This window comes from Pleurodeles waltl, chromosome 10 (assembly GCF_031143425.1).
Source record: "Pleurodeles waltl isolate 20211129_DDA chromosome 10, aPleWal1.hap1.20221129, whole genome shotgun sequence".
Lineage (NCBI taxonomy): Eukaryota > Metazoa > Chordata > Amphibia > Caudata > Salamandridae > Pleurodeles > Pleurodeles waltl.
In genome coordinates, this window is record NC_090449.1 from 925,050,075 (window position 1) to 925,072,218 (window position 22,144).

Consider the following 22,144-nt stretch of genomic DNA (forward strand, 5'->3'; position numbering starts at 1 on the left):
TAAAATGTGAGCCCAACTATAACGTCCCAGTAACCTTTGTTTTTTAAGTGAATTTCTATGTTTTTTTTATTCTATATAAAATAGATAGATAGATAGATAGATAGATAGATAGATAGATAGATAGATAGATAGATAGATAGATAGATAGATAGATTTTAAATGTATATGTGTTTTTATATATGTGTGTGTAATATTAACTATAGAGCTTTATTGGAGTTTGTAATGCACAATGAATTGAAATAAATATGTACTCAAACAGTTCAGAATAAAACGATTTTATTGCTGTGGCTATAGAAAATATTTACTTCAGTGAGGCATGAAAAGGAGAGTCTAAACCTTAAGATATGGAAGTTCTATAAGCTAAATGCATTAAAAGACGTTGTTTAATGACAGATTCTCGCGTTTAATAGATATGGCATGATTACTATTGAACAAGCATACGTTATAAATGAAGTCCGCAAATATTTATCAGATGGCCCCATCAAACGTTCTTTCGTTATGCAAAATATTGTACTTATACCATGTCCACCCCACGTTTAAACTTCAATAAGTAAAAGCATTCAAAAAGAGCACAGCGGTATTTTAAGATTTGTTACCATTTTAGTAGTGCTGGTCGGCACCAAGCAGTCACTAGCTTGAAGTGTGTTTCCTTATGTATACGAGTACATTTTTACAGTGGATTTCCCTGCACCATAGCTGGGCTAGGAGTTGAGTGACATTTGCACTTATTAGTATGCTCTCTCAACTTGTGCAAGTATGCCCAAAAATAATATTCAGCCTAATTGTAGGGGTTTTCTGTTTATGTCTAATTTATCCGACTGCAAGGTAATACTCGCATCATTCAAGCATCATTAATGATTAAATGGGTACAAATCACGCTTGCATCAACTTAACTAGAGATTTTACTACAGGGCTTCTATCTTCCTTTTTCACTAATTCAAGATTCCTTCTACACGATGCACTATTTTCCAGGTATTCGTCATCAAATAGATACATATTTCATATAGAAGTCCTTAATATGACACTAAACCGAAAAGCAGTTAGATGGTGCTAGGCGGAAGGGGGCATTGCCAGCGTGTTCAACCAATTAGCATGAGTGTGAGAAGTATTTCTCCAGGAAATTTCAAATATTTCACAGGACATCACAATGATTATCCTAGTTCACAGAATTTCCTGCATGTGGGTTTGCACATTAAATCAGGATATGTGTGCCCTTTTAATTAGTTGTAAGAAAATCGCCAGCATCCAATCAGTTTCAAAGTCACAAGGAAAACGGTTTTATGCTTATTTTAAGAGTAAGTAATACTTACATTTTAATTAAATAAAAAGCACAACACTCCTTAGTGAAAAATGTAGCTACAAGCAGAAGCGTATTGAACTATGTGCACTTCAATAAACGGGGGTTATCTACGAAGCTGATCAAGTAAAAAATATTTTGCACTTCTTATAACTATGCACTTGTGTATTGTTGTCAGAATACAAAGCACAGTAGGATAAAGGGATCAAAAAGCAGTAATTGTGATTAGACGTAACGCAGCCCTAACAGGTTCATCAAACTTTATAAAAGCCTTTGGAAAAATAACATTCAAAACAAACGTGGTGTTGTGCACCCGAGAGCACTTTACATGATAGCACAGTCTAGCTGAATTATTGGAATTGAAGGGTTTTCCTAGACTGGCAGTATTGTCAAAGAAAGGCAACGATTTAATAGTATATGCCCTTACAAAACTCTATATATTTAGTATATCTTGTGTCCAAAGTCAATACAGAGAGGTGACAAAGTGGATCTTGATGGCTGACTACATGAAGAGTGCAATGATTCTCAACATCACGAACTCAAAATTATAAAGCACTTCTACCCCCATGTAGAGCACCATTGCTGAACCAGATTTTTTATATAGCAAATATTCATTAATAAATAAATAATAACATACATTGGGCACATTTACCAAAACCATTTGGGCTTGAAAGTTGAACTCGAATTCAGAAATAACCTGATTTACGAATTTTCAAAATGTGAATTTGCACTTGTAAAAGTTGTAACTCGTGCGTAATATGGTTCTAGTTTTGTACATTATTTTGCATTTTGCATGAGTATATCTTCTTCGGGGGTGACTAGTAGGCATTCGGAGGCTGTGGAGCTGGCCTGCAAAGTTCGTTCAAGCACACAATTTTGTGAGCTTGCCGGTGTTCACCGCCATCTGCAAAACCCACTAACTATATTGAAACAGATGGAGATTTACTCCTATTAAAGACAGGTGTAAATTTGATTGCAGGACGGAAATACTTCTTTATCCCCCAAACTGAGCTGGAGTGTAAGGGAACGTTTCAACAAAGGGAAAATATTTTCAGTGTGGAAAAAATTAAAATAATAAAAATAATTTCCCAATAATGCCAAGGCACTTTTACATGCCTCATTGTACACTCCGTTGAATTGTACATGGTGATCTGCCTTTGTATTGAAGTATTTGATAAATCACAAACATTTTCCAGTGTTGTTGGATACATGACTCGTGTTTTCAGGACTATCTGGGCTTGTTTGTGGAAGTCTCTGTGAATTCTAAACAAGTTTAATTCGGCACCAAATTGTAGGAGTGTACAAACGAATGCACATCTTCGCATATTGTGCCCATTGCTTGCACAAAGTTCAGTCGTGCTTAAAAAGTTTTACAACAGCAGTGAATGTAAACCTGAAGTAACATGACTAAATTGCTTTATAAAATTTGTACAATAGGTGAAGATGGCTTAATTCGCTAAACGGGAGCTCAACCAGTGGACTGATAATGTTTGTTTCTCCTGGAAAAAAAGATTGTTCACAAAAAGATTGAAAACGGTATTCCTGTTTGGTGGCACGAGTAACACAGTACAATCAAATTAAAAAATAACTGTCTATTAAAGAAAAATGCATTCTTTCTAAAATGTGCTTTTCCAGTGTGTTTCTAGTATTTCCCTATTTTTAAACGTGTTACAGCACTTTCTGGCCGTGCAAGTAATAAAATTCTTCAAAAATTAAAACACTAATCCTAAACAAACCCAAACGGAAGAAAAACAGAGTCTGACGACATAACAAAAGAGAAATCTATAATTCCAGTTGAGTGAAATCTTTCATCTTTGATTTACATGTTGGAGTCTCAGATAACTCAAACCATATCCTCCGGTGTCTTTCATATCGAAGCCTTCCCCGAAAACGTTGTTTTCATTAAGGTTTGGTCTAGATATCTAAAGGAAACCATGACAATCCTCACTTATGGCTTTAATATATGCCCTGGGTTTGAGAAAATTGTAGAAAAAATGGTCCAGCGTTAGAAGTCAGGCAGATATTGAAGGCTTTGAACTCAGTGAAGTTAGGCGCACTCATACTTCCTTAGGCAGTGAGCAGCACAAAAATATACATGCGCAGGCAACTGATGACCAGTTATGCATGTTTAAACTTCAACAAATATAGTTCGTAAGCATTCCCTGACATTGAGGCAGCCTACGGTTAGCTAGGCCTAGAATTCTTCAAGCTTAGCAGCGGGTACTCTAGCTCTAAGTTTCAGTGGAGCATTCTATGTTAGCAGCGTTTTACAGTGTTCTGCTGCTAGGAGGCACAGACTTGTAAATAAGGTGTCTTGCTCTTCTTCTGAGGCAGGTTTGATGTTTATTACTCTTGGCAACCTCTCTAGGCTCACTTCCAATTACAGCTGTTGGAGGATCATCAAAATACTTTGGAAACACCTGTGTGAAATCAGATGCAAGATGGAAACCAGTATTGCCTTTGACGTCAGGAAATGCTATACTTGCTAAACACTGAAAGTAAAATATATATCAAAAGCGTACATATTTGTTTTTTACATAACTGCGTGGTGTGTCTAATATTTTGTTAAGGTATGATAATTTTTGGGGGTTCCAAAGTAAGATTTCCTTAAAGAACACCTAAACATGCTAATATTTGATTCCTGCAAATTTCTACTGCACATAAATTGAATTTAGAGAAGTTGCTAAGTGCACACTTTTAATATGAAATGAACCTTGTCCTTTGTATGAGTAATTATGAAATAATAGTTTGACTTTCATTTCTAGATATTTGTTCTCTGCTGGGTTCCAGAGTAGAGGAGTTCAGATCTAATGGTAAATGTTAACTTTTTATTTTGCTTGCTGCAGCACACTAAAAATATGGCTAGAGAAAAATCATGAACAGCTCATTGAAATATTAGTTTAAATGATCCACGGATTAATAGTTGCATGTGTACACGGACATAGTAAAATAACAAGGATTTTCTGAAAACTCTCCCACACGTCTTCACAAATGGAAACTAAGTTAAGGTAGTAATTTTTCCCTATTGACTATATGTCTTGTATTTGTGTATTTGGAAGCGAGGGTAGCACAGAATATTAACATTTTGCTTCAGGCGCTTTCACTCAAGATGGGTTTATGGTAACTTAAGAATTGTAGCGGTTACGCTAAGGAATCTTCCAGGCTCTTTTAAGTCAATCCAACGAACAAGTGAAGCTGCTGTTCGGAGCTCTGTGCCCGGTGTTTATGTTCCATCTGATCTGTGCCACCCAGGCAGCAGACAAGACATGTCTGAGGGTGCCTTTGGGGGGATACACAATGATGTCACACGCAGGAAGTCTCAGGGAAGACTTGGCACTTCACAAGGCGGGCTCTTCTTCCATGGGCTCGCCAGCAGGTCTGTAAAAACAAACAGGCAATCAGAAAGCGCGCAAGTGTACACAATGACATTGTGGATTTTCATGCATAATCAAAGCTGATTTTTTCTGCTCCTTCTGATGTTTATTTGCGCTGTGCAGCTATCCATAAATAGAATTCCAATCCTAGGAAGTGCTAGCCATATGCCAAGTCCAAAAACATATTTCAGGGGCAAGCAATCATGTTAAGCGTTCCTGTTTATACTGAAGCTTGTCAAGACATTTTATATAGTTAGGTTCAGAAATGTGCACCTCTTTATCCTTGGGTTTTGACAAGAACCTTATGAGAATTGGTTTACATGTTTTAGCAAAACAAAAATCCTGTAGGCCTTGCACCGTACACACTCGATGATATGGATAGCTAAAAAGAATGGCAAAATATTTAATATACAGAGCACCATGAAACATTAATTCTCTATGGAGACCTACAAAAGCCTTTTTTCAGACTACTATGTTGCAAAATAGATACTACAGGCCTTGAGGATTCAAAGTGACAACACAACAATGGAGACAATAAATAGTAATGAAGGAAACGCGTGTGTGTGTGAGAGAGAGAGAAAGAGAAAGGGAGATAGACTGGGTGTGTGTGCTGCATATGCGTGTGAACATTTTGGTTTTAGAGGCCAAACAAATCTGTGACAGTTTATTACATAATTCATTTTCTTCATGAAGAATAATGGGTGAAATATCTTTAGTCCAGTATTCAACCTAGAAATAAAAATGTATCAAATAATGAATTAATATGTAAGGAAGCAAAAATATTGGCTACAAACAACAGGAAGGGGCAGGTACACAAAGGATTAAGGCTGAAGTTTGTGGCAGGGCATAACAGGGAGGGGGATAAGGTTAAATGAAAACAGAAAAGTGCTAAGAGGAGGGGCAAAGTTGTCTCTTCCATAAATAACAGGCAAATATTAAATAGATAACATTTAGAAAATAAACTAAATGAAGCTTGTTTACATTAAGAAGAAAAAAGTTTAAAAAAAACAATTAAGGTGGAGGCTACCTGGAGTCTTTTTAATTTAAACCAAACGATTTCAAATTTACACTAGATTTTCAAATTAATAATCCATAATTAATTTAAAACAGCATCTAAAAAATATTCGATCAAGATTAACCACCTGTAATTCATCTGAAAGTGATTCATGAACCTCGAGATAAAATATGAAACCAATAAAATGTGGAGTTGGCAGCTCACAAGCATTTTGTATGTGAGTGCACACCTTGCTAAGCTTTTTCCTTTGAATGGCACAAAATCAATTACACTTGCATACAAATAATTTGAATAAGTAAACATTTTCACAGGAACGCCCATCATACACAGATGTTTGAGACAGTCTCATAATTTTTTATTCATTGCAAGAAATAATCTTTTTTTCACAAAAAACGTCGCAGCTTCACATACCCTTATTTGTCAACAGTGATTGAAATCTAGGCTCTATTAGCTGTCACTAACAAGATTAATTTTGCAATGGCATACAGAAAAGTACCCATTGGCAACTATAAAGAAAACATAAAATATACATAGGCAATAAATATTTACATTTTAGATGCCTGTTTTTAATGTAATGTTGTTCTAAAGGAAATAAAATACACAGTAGAGGACCATGGTTTTTGAAAAGGGATAACAATAAGACAAAGGTAATTAATTCTAACCTTAGTTGTTCCTTAAGAGTGTTAGTAGTCTACGAAACCAAACAGGACACAAAGTGCCTCCGACCCAAGTGTACGTCACCAAACATTTTAGGTCTCGCTTAGAGACAGCTTTAGCTCTGTGGTGAGAGCTATTGCCATCAGACAACACACACTACACAACGAAATACATATTTTACACATGCACATCCATAAGTTACACAGAGAGAAAGGGAATTTAGACAGCCCCTTCCAGCTATTGGCTACTGTGGTTCAGCTCACTTCAGTGCATTTGCTACCTGGGCTGTCCATCAGTGTTGCTATCAACATTTCACAGATGTAAATATCTTTTTTAGACTTTTATTGAAACTTTGTTTTGACTTTTTCCAACAAACATACAGTTTAGTATGAAATATAGTATGTTGGTGTGAGTGTGAGTTCAGTTATACAGGGTGTAAAAACAGTACGAAAACAAGACACTTACAGAAGGGTGACCAAAATCTCAGCATATGCTATGGCTTGAGTTGAGTCCCGCGGTTTACTATCTACGTTTGCACTGACATTGGCCTCTCCAGGCCCGTGCAAAATGTAATCCATTCAGCAAGTGGTACCCACATCCTGGAAAAACATACATGCTGCATACATGCAGAGGTATATGCAAGCACAGGTTTCCTTAATCATAAAAGGAGCCATGCAAGTCCACTTCCCACTTGGCTCATTTACCTTCCTCATCTAGCCCAGCTGCCTCTTCCGACTCAACCCTAGCGAGGTAAGCCTGATATGGTTCCCAGATATCCCTGGGTCAACTGCAGCACGGGAGCAACTCAGGATAGGTGTCTGACTGCTTGTTACAGTATACCATATCCTTGTGCCATATCCTCAGACTCTGGAGCGAGCCGCAGGCCCAACGCATCATTATCCAGTACCTTGCGAGCAGTAGGCCTAGGGCAACCAATCACCTAACAGCAGCCTGCAACTCTGTCATATCCCAGCAGTGCCAATAGAGGCATTGATTCCACTAGCTCCCCAAGGATTGCCAAAAATTCCTTAAACACGGTCAGTCAAAAGCCCCTTACTCCAGGATAAAACCATGTTAAGTATGCAAACACTGCCTCCACCTCATCACAATGTAGGCAGATGGCATTTTCGCGTAGCCCTATTGGAACAGACGAGCTGGGGTATAGTATACTCTGTTGACATATTTGAAGTGCAAGAGCCTGTGCCTACTGTTCAGTAAGTTGTTTTTAACAACCGAGCAGAAATACTTCCATTGGTTGTCACTGATTACGATCCCCAGGTCCCTCTGCCATTCTAGCCTGGGCTTTGAGATTCTGGGCCTTCACGCCTCCTGCACAACGGCTTAGAGCTTTCCCACTATACAGCAGGGTGCTGATGTTTGTATAAGAGAGGACAGCACAGGCATTTCTCTGGGCTCTGGTACGCTATATCCTAATAGATTCTGCAGGGTATGACATGCTCTATTATAGTGGAATTGTGCCAGGGCAGTGGTTCTGTTGCTCTGCTCCCGAACAGCTTCCCAACTACAAACTGCACCATCAGTATGGAAATCCCCCACTGTTTTTATACCTAACCCCTTCAATGCAGTCACGGCTCCTTATTTCTGGCCCTTTAGGAAACACAGACACCAATCCTATGGCGTATTGGGTGGATATAGCAACGGTCCAGCCTTCTTTTCCAGAAGGTGCTGCCATTGTGGCATTCAGTGAGCCGATGATGGACTGGTTTCCTAAGTAGCATCTGGGCAGAGTATGAAGAGTCCCTGCATCCTTTTCTAGCCTCGGGTGCTGAAGATCTCGTGGGCCATGAACCCAATAATGGGCTTTGTGGCACTGCACAGCCCTGTAGTATGTTTCCAAATCAGAGGCTTTGAGTGCCCCCTTATCATATGGTAAAGTCAGGATTTCCCAATGCACCTGCGGATGTTCCCCCGCCTGTGCCAGGTGGACCATTAAGATCTGTATTCTATCGAACACCGTTTGGTGCAAGAGCATCAGAATATTCATAAACAAGATTAAGAATCGCAGTAGAACCACGATTTTCATGATGACTAAACACCCAGCAAGCGATAGCAGCAACCTGATCCAGTGATCCACCGCTTCCGACAGCTTCCGTACTTCTCTGCCATAATTGTCTAGTGTCACAGCAGCCTGATCTTTATGCACCAAATGTCCATATAGGGCACCAAGTCCATCGTTCACTGCAGTGGGTAGTCTAACGGACTTATCCCAATTGACACAAAGCTCAGAGTGGCTCCAAAATAACAACACCTCCCGTAGCACCAGCGTTAAGCTAAGCTCTGGATCACATACATAAAGCAAGTTATCATTAGCATATACATAGATGATTAAATTGTACTTTGGGAATCCCAGGCCCAGGTGCAAATGGTATTCACTGAGAGCACAAGTCAGTGGCTTAGTTACCAGGGCACACAACAATGGGAGCGGTGGCCACTCCATTAACCCGGATATCTGAGTTGGTTGTGTGTAGAGCACCTTAACTAGTTGGAATAATACATTACCTACTCCAATGCACTTCAGGGCTGCTAGCATGAAGCCCCATTACACAGAATCAGATACTTTTTCAGCATCGAGGAACAATGCAGTGGAATGTACATCGAGCTCTAATCACTGAATTGTGCCAAACAGTGCTCTGAGGTTGAATACTAAGCTATAGCCCAGAACGAAGCTAGCTTGCTCAGGACCCACCACTACCGGAAGCAACTGGGCCACACGGTCTTCGCATTAACTTTGATATCTACATTTAAAATTGATGTACACGTAGGCGCGCTCCACAACGGAGACGTTGGAGAAGATCTCTCCCCCCAATAGGCCCACCAGTAGGTATTCTACGTAGCATTCCATATTTTCTATGTTGGTGAGCTCGACACCACCAACAATTTTGAGGTTGTTCCTGCATAAATGGGCTTCAAGGTCATCAGCCTTTGATTGCAAGGTGAGCAGGGGATTATCCATCTTTGTCTATGATGCATAAAACATGACTTGTTCATCCTCAGCTCCTGAGACTCGATGTTACACCATGTTGAGGCACTCAGCATGCTTGTCCAACATTTTAGTCATGAAATCCATTCTAAAGGTTAAGGCGTCTATTGGTTAAGATGTCTATCTTGTCATCTGTTTTTGTGAGGATGTGTTGTATGGCTGTGAGGATCTGCTTCAATTATGTGTCCATCTCTGCCCTAGGTTCCACACGTGCGGATTCCAGTGCTATCGCCTTCTTCCCAGGCCTTGAGCACCTTCCAGAGCTCAAACTGTAGTTTGGGTTGCGTCTTGTCTGCCTTGCCCATGTCAGGAATCCCTAAGAAGTCTCCTGCGTTATCTTGTCAGCATCCCAGGGATTAGGATTAAATCATAACTCTGTTCTTGGTTAAACCTTCATGTTTCTAAGTGAACATAATGTACTGTGTTACACAACTGGTTTTATCAATGCTTGTTTTACCAATGCTTGTTTGCTAATGTGAGCAGGTGTAGACCTGTGCTTCTAATTGGGTGTGGTGTGTACATGTGCTTCTAATTCGGTGTGTAATTCCACATGTGGAAACTCAACTGCTTTCCCGATTGGCTATAAATAGCAAAGTGAAGCATGCCTCCCTGCTTGGCTTTGTTTTGCTTCCTGATCTCAGCATCTGATTTGGCAGTCCAGCCCCTCCTGTCATCCTCGTAGTCAGGACTTTTGAGGCAATTCTCTTCTTCATTCCTGTACCAGCTGACACCAGGCATTCCTCCAGCACTCCGGAAAAGACTGCAGCTAAGAGACTAGTATTCTCCAGGGAGTTTGTTCTTTCAGCGCCGCGCTTTGCTAGAATAGCTGGTGTATGTCAGGAGTGCTTATCCTGAAGAGACAAATGCATTTCTGAACATTCTACATTGTTATTGTAGTTACTTGCCTAAATGTGTTTCAGGAAATCTGCTTCAGCTCAAGTACTACAAAAAGTGACAGTGCAATTTTAAAAGAGCATTTACATGACTTTTCTTTCTCTAATAGAATAACTCTTGGATTTAAATTGTGTCATTCATGCCTGTGTTTCAGGTTTGAGGAATTTGCTTTTGAAGGGTTTTTCACACACACAGTGAAACAAAATCAAACTGTGCCACCCTAACTGTTTAAACCCAGAGTGGACATTTGTATTTCTTGGATTGTTTTTGTTCCTTTTAGTTTACCCTATGCATGACAGAAAGTTATACGTGAAATAATTAATGCCCTTGTTTGTCTTTCTTGTGCATGATAAGTGCAACCACAGTTCTAATTGTAGTGTGCAACAGTGAATCTCTGTGAAGCCAGCCCTAGTGTTGCAGTACTTATTATTATGGTACTCAGTTTGGGTTTTTGGTAATGCAGTTTTAGTAATAGTGCCAACAGTTATTATTATCCAAGAAAAGTGCTGGAGCATCCCGGTGTTGTTCTACCGCTTCCATGCCCATATCAGAAAGAGAGATTCAGTTTCAAGGAAATTGAGTGCACTAACTTTACTATCACTTCATCAACAACGACCTGCCCCTCCGAAGATACAGGGTGCCTGGCTGGACCGGCAAGACATGGCAGTGTTTTGTCTCTTTCTCTTCTACTCCCCCTTTCCTTTTGTGTCCACCAGGAAGTGCTGGAGGTGTTCCAGGAGGTCGGGCATACCATAGCCCCTGCAGACAACCTGCTTTTCAGGTGAGTGGCCCCGTCTCGACAGCCCATGCTGGCGCCCAGTGACGTTAGCGTCCTCTCCTCAACAGTTTTGTTGGTCACAAATCAGTATGGTGCCCTCTTCTAGGATGTGCACTCCCTCACTCTGGGCACATCTGGACTGTCAGCCCTGCAACAGTTTCAGTTACCACAATAGGGTCAACTGTGAGGGTGCATGGTGGTACCACAGATCCCCATGTACACAATCCAAAATCAGGACATTCACCATCCCAGAGGCTCCCATCCCCACTATTCCCCGATACCATGGGCAGGGCTGGGGAAATTAGTATAGTTTCAGTGTACATCTCAGAACCTCACAGAGGCATAGCCAGGGGCAGCACACCTGTCCGCTGTGGTTAATTGCTACGTAGCAGGAGTACCGCTGGTAACACCAGAATAGGTGCCCCATTGCCCGTGCATCTCTCTTCCTTGCACCAATGGCCGTAGGACTCAGGGAGTCTGATGCCCTCACAGGAGAGTCAGGGCACCCAGCCCAGAGTACCAGAGGGTTTGCACAACTCCACGTCTTTGGCAGCAAAGTCACAGCCATTCTCAGCCCCCAGTCATATCACAATCTACTGGGAGGGATCAGAGCCAGGTGAGGCACAGGGACCAATTATGGGCCCAGCATTGCTCCATGACCCCCAAAGAGTTACTAAGCATTTCCTGTGGCTTGAGGAACAGCAGGGCCACAATCCTAGACCATGGGTCCTGGGAAACAGTGCCATCTGCAGCTAGTCAGCCCTCTGGTTCAGTTTTCGGAAGTGAGGGGCCCTCTAATGGTGCCAGGGGCCAGACCTGCAAGCCACAACTGGATGCATATTTCACCTCCACCTCCACTGGCAGTGGGTTTCTGGGGCCAAGTCCTGCATGGGTGTCCTGTCCGGGTGAAATAAGTCTCCGGGCTCCACGGGATTTCAGCAATGAAGTCTATGTCCAATTTTCATTGAGAGTGGAGGGTCTAAGATTGTGAAAGAGGTCGCAATTGAGATTGGGGTTATTGACATTGACTCATATAACCTTACCTTGCCTAGGTAACTGTACCCACCACCTGGTATCTCCGATGGATTGTCCTACTGGTCACCACTGAGTGACAAGGCAATCCTAGAGGCAGCTCAACCAAATTCTGTTCTCCAACTCTTGCCATTATAGCCACTCACAAAAGAAGCTGATCAGTTGAGCATTTGTACCAGAGCGTGTGGAGCAAAGGTAAGTGCTGATCCAAGAGGCAGCTACTGATACAGGTTACTTTTTCAAGTGGAGAGCTTCCTCAGGAAGTGACCAATGTAACTGACCAGTGGTATCTGTCGTCGGAGCAGCAGGATGGGGTCCATCACAGTCCTTTAAATGTTCACTCCTATGTTCCTGGAACCATCTGAAGAGCCAACGGATGGTGATCAACAAAAGAGATCGTCTGGAGGCCTCGGCAGTGAATTGGCCTGTGAGGGGCTATATGCAGGAGCTTCTCCCCTGCCACCAACTTGAAAATCTATAATCTGAAGGCCTATAAAACTATGTTTGTGATAGTCGGCAACTTTAATAACAGAATTCAGCACGTTTAGCCTTCGAAAATTGTACCAGTGCTTAATGAACATGGATGAAATGCAGCAATCATTCTGTGGACACAAACACCGCTAGGAGCACATATTACATTCATTATTTGAGTCACATGCTGGATATTTATAGAGATGTTCACAAAATTGATGTCTAGCAAACAGTTCTTGAGGCTCTTTGTTAGACCTAACATCCTTAGGGTGGTCACCCCTAAAGTCTTGCCTGCCTCCCTCCACTTTTAAGACTTTTAAGACTCTGCGCACTTTACCACTGCTAACCAGTGCTAAAGTGCATATGCTCTCTCCCTTTAAACATGGTAACATTGGATCATACCCAATTGGACTATTTAATCTACTTATAAGTCCCTAATAGAGTGCACTATGTGTGCATAGGACCTGTAGATTAAATGCTACTAGTGGGCCTGCAGCACTGACTGTGCCACCCACTTAAGTAGCCCCTTTCTCTTGTCTCAGGCCTGCCATTGCAAGGCCTGTGTGTGCAGTTTCACTGCCAATGCGACTTGGCATTTAAAAGTACTTGCCAAGCCTAAAATTCCCCTTTTTCTACATATAAGACACCCCTAATTTATGCCCTAGGTAACCCATAGGGCAGGGTGCTGTGTAGGCAAAAGGCAAGACATGTACCTATGTAGTTTACAGGTCCTGGTAGTGTAAAACTCCTAAATTCGTTTTTACACTGCTGTGAGTCCTGCCCCCTTCATATGCTAACATTGGGGCTGCCATCATACATTGTTTGAGTGGTAGCTGTGATCTGAAAGGAGTGGGAAGGTCATTTTTAGTATGGCCATAATGGTGACATTAAATCCTGCTGACTGGTGAAGTTGGATTTAATATTACTATTTTAGAAATGCCACTTTTAGAAAGTGAGCATTTCTCTGCACTTAAATCTTTCTGTGCCTTACAATCCACATCTGGCTGGGTTTAGTTGACAGCTCCTTGTGCATTCACTCAGACACACCCCAAACACAGGATACTCAGCCTCATTTGCATACATCTGCATTTTGAATGGGTCTTCCTGGGCTGGGAGGGTGGAGGGCCTGCTCTCACACAAAGGACTGCCACACCCCCTACTGGGACCTTGGCAGACAGGATTGAACTGGTCCACTTCTAAGCCACTCTTTGAAGTCTCCCCCACTTCAAAGGCACATTTGGGTATATAAACAGGGCCTCTGCCCCTACCAACTCAGACACTTCCCGGAAAAGAAACTTGTAACCAGAACCTGCATCCTGCCAAGAAGAACTGCCTGGCTGCCCCAAGGACTCACCTGACTGCTTTCTGTGAAGGAATGCTGCCTTGCTGTTGCCCTGCTGCCTTGCTGCTCTCGAGCTGAGGTGAAGAAGTGCTATCCAAGGGCTTGGATAGAGTTTGCCACCTGTTCCCTGAAGTCTCAGGACCAAAAAGACTTCATCTCTTCAAGAAGGAATCCTTGTGTGGTGAAATTCGACGCACAGCCTGCCAGAAACGACGCACAGCCTGCACTGTGGTGAAAATTTCACTGCACGCCGATCCGGAATGACGCACAGCCAAACCGGAACGACGCAGCCCAACTTCCGGAGAGGAATCGATGCAGCATCTGCCGTGTGTTAGAAAATTCAACGCAACGCCAACTGAATTGACAAAGCTCCTGTGACCTCGTCCTGCCAGCGCAGGAAATCCACACATCGTCCCCGGGGCATCTGAAAGCCCCGCAACCCCAAGAGGATCCATGACTGAGCTCTGGAAATCGACGCACAGCCATCCCGCGTGGAAACTAAACAACGCATCGCCATGTGCGGCATGAGGAATCAACGCACACCCCTTTGTTTCCACGCTTCTTCTCCTCTGTGGCCCTTTGCGGAGATTTTTCATGCAAACCAGGTACTTTCTGCTTGAAAGAGACTTTGGGGGTCATTACGACCCTGGCGGAACAAGTCCGCCAGGGCCGTGGGACGCGGTGGCACCGCCGACAGGCCGGCGGTGCCCCGCAGGGCATTCTGACCGCGGCGGCTCAGCCGCGGTCAGAGAAGGGAAACCGGCGGTCTCCCGCCGGTTTCCCGCTGCCCCAAAGGAATCCTCCAAGCCGACGCAGCATGCTGCGCCGGCATGGGGATTCCGACTCCCCCTCCCGCCATCCAGTTCCTGGCGGTTCTCCCGCCGGGAACCGGATGGCGGGAGGGGGAGTCGCGGGGCCCCTGGGGGCCCCTGCCGTGCTCACGGCAGGGGCCCCCGTAAGAGGGCCCCTAAAAGTATTTCAGTGTCTGCAAAGCAGACACTGAAATACGCGACGGGTGCAACTGCACCCGTCGCACCTTCCCACTCCGCCGGCTCTATTACGAGCCGGCGTCATCGTGGGAAGGGAGTTTTCCCCTGGGCTGGCGGGCGGTCTTGTGAAGACCGCCCGCCAGCCCAGGGGAAAACTCGGAATACCCTCCGCGGTCTTACGACCGCGGAGCGGTATTTCGGAGGGGGGAAGCCTGGCGGGCGGCCTCCGCCGCCCGCCAGGCTCGGAATGAGGGCCTTTGTTTGCTTTAAAATGACTTAAGACACTTTATATCACTTTTCAGTGATAACTCTACATTTACTTATTGCATCTTTGATTGTTTTGACCTGCATTTAACCAGATAAATATTATATATTTTTCTAAACACTGTGTGGTGTATTTTTGAGGTGCTATATGGTGGTATTGTATGATTTATTGCACACATACTTTATACATTGCCTTCTAAGTTAAGCCTGACTGCTCAGTGCCAAGCTATCAGAGGGTGGGCACAGGATAACTTGGATTGTGTGTGACTTACCCTGACTAGAGTGAGGGTCCTTGCTTGGAGAGGGGGTAACCTGACTGCCAACCAAAGACCCCATTTCTAACACTCTTTATGAAGGAAGTCCTTAATTCCTGTGTCACAACTTGCAAGTAAAACCCTATTTACATGCCCACTTCTGAGACACCTAAATGAGCCACATCTATTATACCGATTCCACTCAAAAGTCAGAAACCACTTTGCTAAACTCAATACTCATCTGTGGAATGAACTTCCTTGGTCTCTAATTAAAAGATACATCCCTCAGTTGTTTTGCTTTTTACATGGCAATCACAGCAATGATGCCTTCCGAGAACCTGCAGTAGCAGCTTCACATTAAGAGACTTCTAAGGCAAATAATATAAACAGACTTTACACATTTACAAGATTTTTTATATTTTACATAATTCTGAGACTTCTAAAAGGGTGTAAAGAGGTTGTTTTATCTTCTATGTGATGACAGTTTTGTTGTCCAAGGTTGCCCTTCTCTTCTATTACTGTACACAATAAAATAGCAGATAAAGTATACTTTGCAGTTGTATTGGTGAAAATATAACATTCACGCCCATTCAAAGTGAGCAACAAATGATCTTTGCATACAGTCTTGACGCAGCTGTGCTGGAGAACTTCAGTCTGGTAAATGCAACTCATTGTTGCTTCACAAAAGATACAAAACCTGGCTGTCCCACAGACAATAAACCTCATCACGAAACTGGTTCAACAACTATAGTGTAACACGTTCAAATGTGCTTTTTATGCCTGTGGAAGGTGATAAAAGGATAAAAAAACACAATGTCCCATCATTATTTGCTTTTCTGTGAACTACTAAGTACGATTATTCTTGGGACAGGAAAGTCTCTCTAATGGTGAAGGACTTGTTCTCCTGCCTTCAATGCTCCAGTTGCAATGATATCTGGAACCTTGGTAATGATTTTTGGTCGACACAGATCACTTCTGGGCGCCATGACATAGGCCTATCTTCTGGACTGCAGTCTCCTTACACCAGTCATCGGTGGCGATAGCATACTTTGTTTTCAGTGATAAAAAGAGTGAATGGGTCAGTTTTAATTGTGTCACCTAGACTGGCGCCTTCTAGCCCATTCTAGTGTAGGCCCACTGCTTAATTCAACCATTGGCTTGCATTGGTTTGTGTACAGTGTGAAGATGTATATGTGCCTGAGAGATGGTACTGTGCAGCAGAAATAGTGCTAGTGGTTGCAGGTGTGCACAAAGATGTATGAGTGCCTGAGATATGGTACAGGAGAAATAGTGTGAGTGGATGCATGTGCACACAAGCATGTATGTGTGCCTGAAAAATGGTAGAATGCCGGAGAATTTGCACATGTGGCTGCATGTGAATGTGAGGATGCATGTGTGCCTGAGAAATGGTACCATGCTGTAGCTATAGTGTGGCCAGCTGCATGTGCAAACCAGGATGTGCGTGTGCCTGTGAGAAGGTACAACACATAGGAGACAGCGTGCAATGTTGAATATTCATGCTAGAATGTATTCCTCCCGAGGAAGAGCTCTAGTACATCGGAGACTGTGCATGTGTGAATGTGTGTGTGTGCAGAAGTACATGTGCACTTGTAAGAGAATAATACATGGAAGACACTGGGTTCCACTTTGAAAGAGCGAGGGCCTGCTGGAAGAACAGGGAGCGGTAGATGCTTTCCCCAGACCGATTTGTTGATTGCTGCATTCCTGGGAGCTGGGTAGACATACAATATTGGAGGGAGGAAAAGACAGGCTCTTTTGTGCATTTCAAAAAGAGCTCTTTTACTCTGAAAGGAGGGTTACTGGTCAAAGGGCCTCAGCACATCCAAGAAAGGAGATTCGACTGATGGAGAATCAAAGAATAGGGCTTGGGCCCTTTGGTAACCTTCTGAAACACATATCACTGAGACTGACATCCAGAAATGAACCTCTAGTCACTCTCTTGGCCTGTGTTTGAGACTCTAAAGATTGGAGAAGGCCCTGCTGTGAGAGACTATTTTTTGGAAGACGAGTCCAACAAAAAGTCACTTCTTTATGGAAATGGATTATACAAAGGAGAGTTTCAGACTCCTAAATTGCCAAACCAAAGCTGTACATCAGTGTAGGGAAGCTCAGCACAACTTATGACTGTTGTAACCAGCACCGGGGAGTAAGGGGCTGCTAGTCTCCCATGCTGGGTGAGTAGGCATCACTCAGGAGGATCAGGAAGACTTACCGGGAGCCTGTATCTTCTGCATGGTCCAAGACCAGTGGGTCCTGTGAGGCAATGGTTTGGAAGAAGCACTGTCCACTGGGGAACCCACTGTGTGGATCCCAGTGGCATAGAGTGAGATTCTGGTCTGTAAGGACCACTAGACTGATTGTGCTGCTGCCCATGGGCCAATATTTGCAAACCCCCTTACCAGATGGGGGAGCTGCAGTGAAGAATGAGGGTAACCATCCTTTGATCTGCACTGGAAGAGGTAGAGGGTCATTGCCCAATACAGCTTCATGACCTTAAAAGGGCCATCGCCTTGTTTGTGATGCCCGTGACCTTTGCATGCCATGTGTGGGTCAGAGTGAAGAGATAAGGCCATAGCTATGTATGTGCTACTGTGACTATCTGCATCTCAGGAGGAAAGGGCTGTGACGGAGGAAGAGGGCTGTCACCCTGACCCCCACATGCAGCTGAAAAGACAACACAGGCTGTGACTCATGGAGAGTGAGAGCAGCCACTTCAACTCCCCCATCCTGGAGCATCGGAGTCATTGCCCCCTTCCAGGAGAAACTTACCACATTGAAGGAGCACAAAGGACAGTGATTGCTGCAACCACAGCTTCTCACTGTCAGGTTGCACTCATTGAGAATAAGGAAGAATGACAATCCAGCACCGGGCCCTGGGTAATTTACTCTAAATTGACAGGCTCCAGCATGCCGACTCTGGATCTTAATAAAGAGCCCCCACAGAACTTCAGATACTTCAGTGCTTTAGCTTGAATGTCACCAAATAAAATGGGGGATAACCATCATCCATAAACAGTGAAGTGGGACTGGAAAGTTGACCCATGTAATGCTAATGGGCTTGCCTCGAGAAGGCAGTGAATATTATTTGCAGTATGTTGTATTGTAATTTCCTTCTCGTAGATGCTTTTTACATAAAAGCAAGTATTTGACTGGACTATCATTTAGTGGGATTTCTGGATATATTTTGAGTTGTGTATCAGTGCTCACCTTACACCTACACCCACCCCAGGAATCCTTGGATTGTTCAACCTGTGCTACCACTGAGAGGAGACAAGTGCTGAAGGGCCAGGTGGCTCATAGCCCGTAGTAGGTCAGGTCCCGGACATCAGGAGTAAAAGGCCTCAACTATCATGGTTTGGTCCAATAATCCCTGCTTAGCTCAGGCCCCTCTGAAAGGGGTCCTGACAACTATTTACACTGGAACCCAAGCACAGTGAAGAATCTAAGGAGGAATGAAGGGGCAATTCCAGACCAGTCAACTCACACAATGGCATTGTGTGGCACAAAATATTGGCTCCCTTCACATGGCCACCCGGTCAGGAGCCAATACCACACAGTGGGAGGGCAAATAAACTGAAAACCAGCTTGTAAACTGCCTTTCAGCTCATTTGTGGAGGAAGTGGAAAGTGGGAGTCCACTTAGGAGTGTAAAAACACCCCAGTACATCAACCCCAGCCTCAGCATCTTTTTCTTGTTTTGGAGGAGGATGTTTGGGGACGGCGTGCGTGCAGAAAGTGTCTATTAGGTGCTTCTCAGCACAAGGAAGTGATGTCTCCATAGCCCACCCTATCCTTACACTTTGTGACATTTTTCTTTTAGTTGGCAGGTCTGCAATGCACCTCTCCATTTCTTTTCCCCAGTGCACTGCCCCTTGCCTGAGCACACTAGAAAAGAATAATGAAAAAGCTTGCTCTGATGACTGAAATGCACACAATCCTTTTGTAAAAGCAGGCAAAGCACATTTATGACTATTTCAAATGTAAATACTTCACAATTCATTTTTCCAGTGATCTCTTTGTTGCCTGCAGCCTTTTTCCATTATCAAACTTAATTCAGTAATGTAGTAGGGTGAAAGGGGTCCTAGTGCACAAAAGAAAAATGCCTCCTACTATCCTCTGGTTTTCTATTTTTTTAAAACAGCAGTTTTTGAGGTGTAGTGGACCCCTTAGACTCCTGGTCCGGTGCCAATGTATATGCTGTACTATTGATAGCTACATCTCTGATTGCATTCAGCAATTGACACTTCATGTTGATAGTTCCTTCAGTGAGATGGTTTCTGTTGGACTTTTTGCCTTACGCAGGGTCATCCCCAGTCTTTAGCCTCAATCCTCCTGGTTTTTCTGACCTCTTGCTGTTGGCTCTAGGACTCTGAGCACTTCATCACTGCTGACCAGTGCTAAACTGCAGGTGCTCTCCCATCTAAAGTTGGTATGATTGGCTTATACCTAATTGGCATATTTAATTTACCTATAAGTCCCTTGTACAGTGGTATCTCTATACTCAGGGCCTGTAAATTAAATACTACTAGTGGGCCTGCAGCGCTGCTTGCGCCACCCACTGAAGTAGACTTTTAAACCTGTCTCAGGCCTGCTAGCGCAGGGCCTGTGTGCGCAGTTTTCTGCCACAGGGACCTGGCATCTAAACCTACTTGCCAGGCCCAGTACTCCCCTTTTACTACAGGTAAGTCACCCATAAGGTACGCCCTAGCTAGCCTTATGGGCAGAGTGCCATGTATGTAAAAAGGCAGGACATGTGCCATATTGCATGGCCAGTCCTGGTGGTGACAAACAGCCTAACTTGGTGTCTCACTGCTGTGAGTGCTGCCTTCTCATAGGATTGCATTAGAAATGCCCTGCCTTATGTGTAAGGGGTATTGTCTGATTTATGAGGGGTAGCATAGGCGTGTTTGGTATGGTTGTGATGGTGATAATAAATACTGCTTAAAGGTGTGGGTGCATTTTTTTATTACTATCACAGAAATGCCACTTCTAGAAAGTGCGAATTTATCTGTACTTATGACTCTGGTGTTTTGCAGCTTGACTCCAATCCACGTCTGGGCAGAGTGACAGTTGGGGCTTTGTGCATACTTTTCAGACAGCCTGTACACAGGGAGGGTGGAGGTGCCACAGAGGTGCATCTGCATACTGAATAGTCTTCCTGGGCTGAGAGAAGGGAGAGGCGGGGCACACCTGCATTTGTAAAGACTGTGCCCTGGCCTCATACAATAGGGTTGTTAACCCCCCACTGTTGTTTGGAGCCAGTGCTGAAAGGAGAGAGGGGGCACTCCCAGAACCAGTTGTACCTGGCTGGAACCTCCTCTCTCTACCATTGTAAAACACTGTAAGAACTGACTATAAGTACAGGGGAATTTTCCCCACAATTTGGAGACTCTTGGAATCATCTTGGAACTGGACACCAAAGGCTGAAAGGACTCACAAGGAACCGCCATGGACTGCTGCTGCTGTGCTGACCTGTGACCTGCCTGGTCACCTTGAAGGACTTGCCACTTGCTGCCTTTCCCTTGTGCTGGCCTGTAGCTGGGCCCTCCACCTGAGGACCTTGTCTTAAGATTCTGCTCCCCAGGGGCAGGGTGCTGTGGCCCCTGACCCCTGCAACCATTTCTTCACGAGGGGTGCTTCTTCGTGGTTTGCAGCGCGCTTATGAAGCCTTGGGAGCTCGTAGGCTCCTGGCTGCATTGTGCCCCTTTAAATAAGATCACCGCAGCGGCCCGGGAAGCTGGAAGAACACTTGCGCACCGCATCGGGCGCAGGCGAGTGTCTGCTCGGGCCCCTGGAGGGGTCCGATCTTCTTGTGGCTTCACGGCAGGACCAGGGGAAGGCGCGGGGAGTGCCCCCTTCCCCCTGGCCTCTGCGTTAGGACCAGGACGCTCCTTTTCTGCTGTTAGGTAAAACGGGCATTATTGTGCCCCCCCTTGGTGGAAGGGCCAGTGGAGGCCCGGGGGGCCCCCCAGAGATCACGGGTCCCGGGAGGGGCCTGTCATTAAACCAAAGGGGGTGCGTGGTGCCCCCCTCCTGCCCTAAGTTGTTTTTGCTGGCTTTGGCCCCCCTCGTGAGGGCCGGTTGAGGCCCTGGGGGCCCCCAGTAATCACGGTCCCCAGAGGGGCCTGTCTATAAAAGAGAGGAGGTGCATGTCGCCCTCCTCTGACCCCAGAGTATAAGGGAGGCCCCCGTTTTGCGCATAGGAGCACCGGGGGCCCCATTGTTCGCCTTCTAGGCACTGGAGGTGCCTTCATCTAACCAGGTACTGTTTAAAGGACCAATATAGTTGCAATCCAAAGTGCTTTCTACAGACTTTTGTTTGATTCATATATTACCTACCTGCGTTTGATGTTTTTAGATATGTGTATGCAAATGTTCCTTTTATGGACATGCTTGCTAATATGTTTTTCTAACTTGCCATATGTTTTCTAATGTTCCTACTATGGGCATTTTATGATATTCTTATGACAAGGGCTGTGATGTAATAACGTGTTTTCCTGACTACTGCTTATGTTGCAGAATACTGAGTAACCTGTGTGTTATGTGTGACTACTTCTAATTTGCAGAGTAACTAATGTGTAACGTTCTGACAACTGCTGAGGTAGCAGGATAGTACTGATATGTGATGTTTGGTCTAATAATTACGTTGTGTACAATACAATATATTTTCATATAATCTGGTGTTGTGTTTCCTTTGTGGTGGGGATATTGCGTCACGTGTGTTGTGTGTGTTGTGCAGACGCTTTACACATTGCC

The 22,144-nt window shown here is 44.1% G+C and overlaps 1 protein-coding gene across 1 annotated transcript in view; it reads right to left on the reverse strand.

Moving 5' to 3' along the window:
- Positions 1-261: 261 nt before the first annotated feature.
- The window catches only part of LOC138262031 (histone deacetylase 9-like), a 1,178,236-nt gene continuing 1,156,353 nt past the window's right edge, over positions 262-22,144 (reverse strand). The window contains exon 14 of the mRNA XM_069211700.1: positions 262-4,675. Within this exon, the coding sequence (XP_069067801.1) occupies positions 4,636-4,675 (40 nt within the window). The 3' untranslated portion in view covers positions 262-4,635. The remainder of the gene's footprint in view (positions 4,676-22,144) is intronic.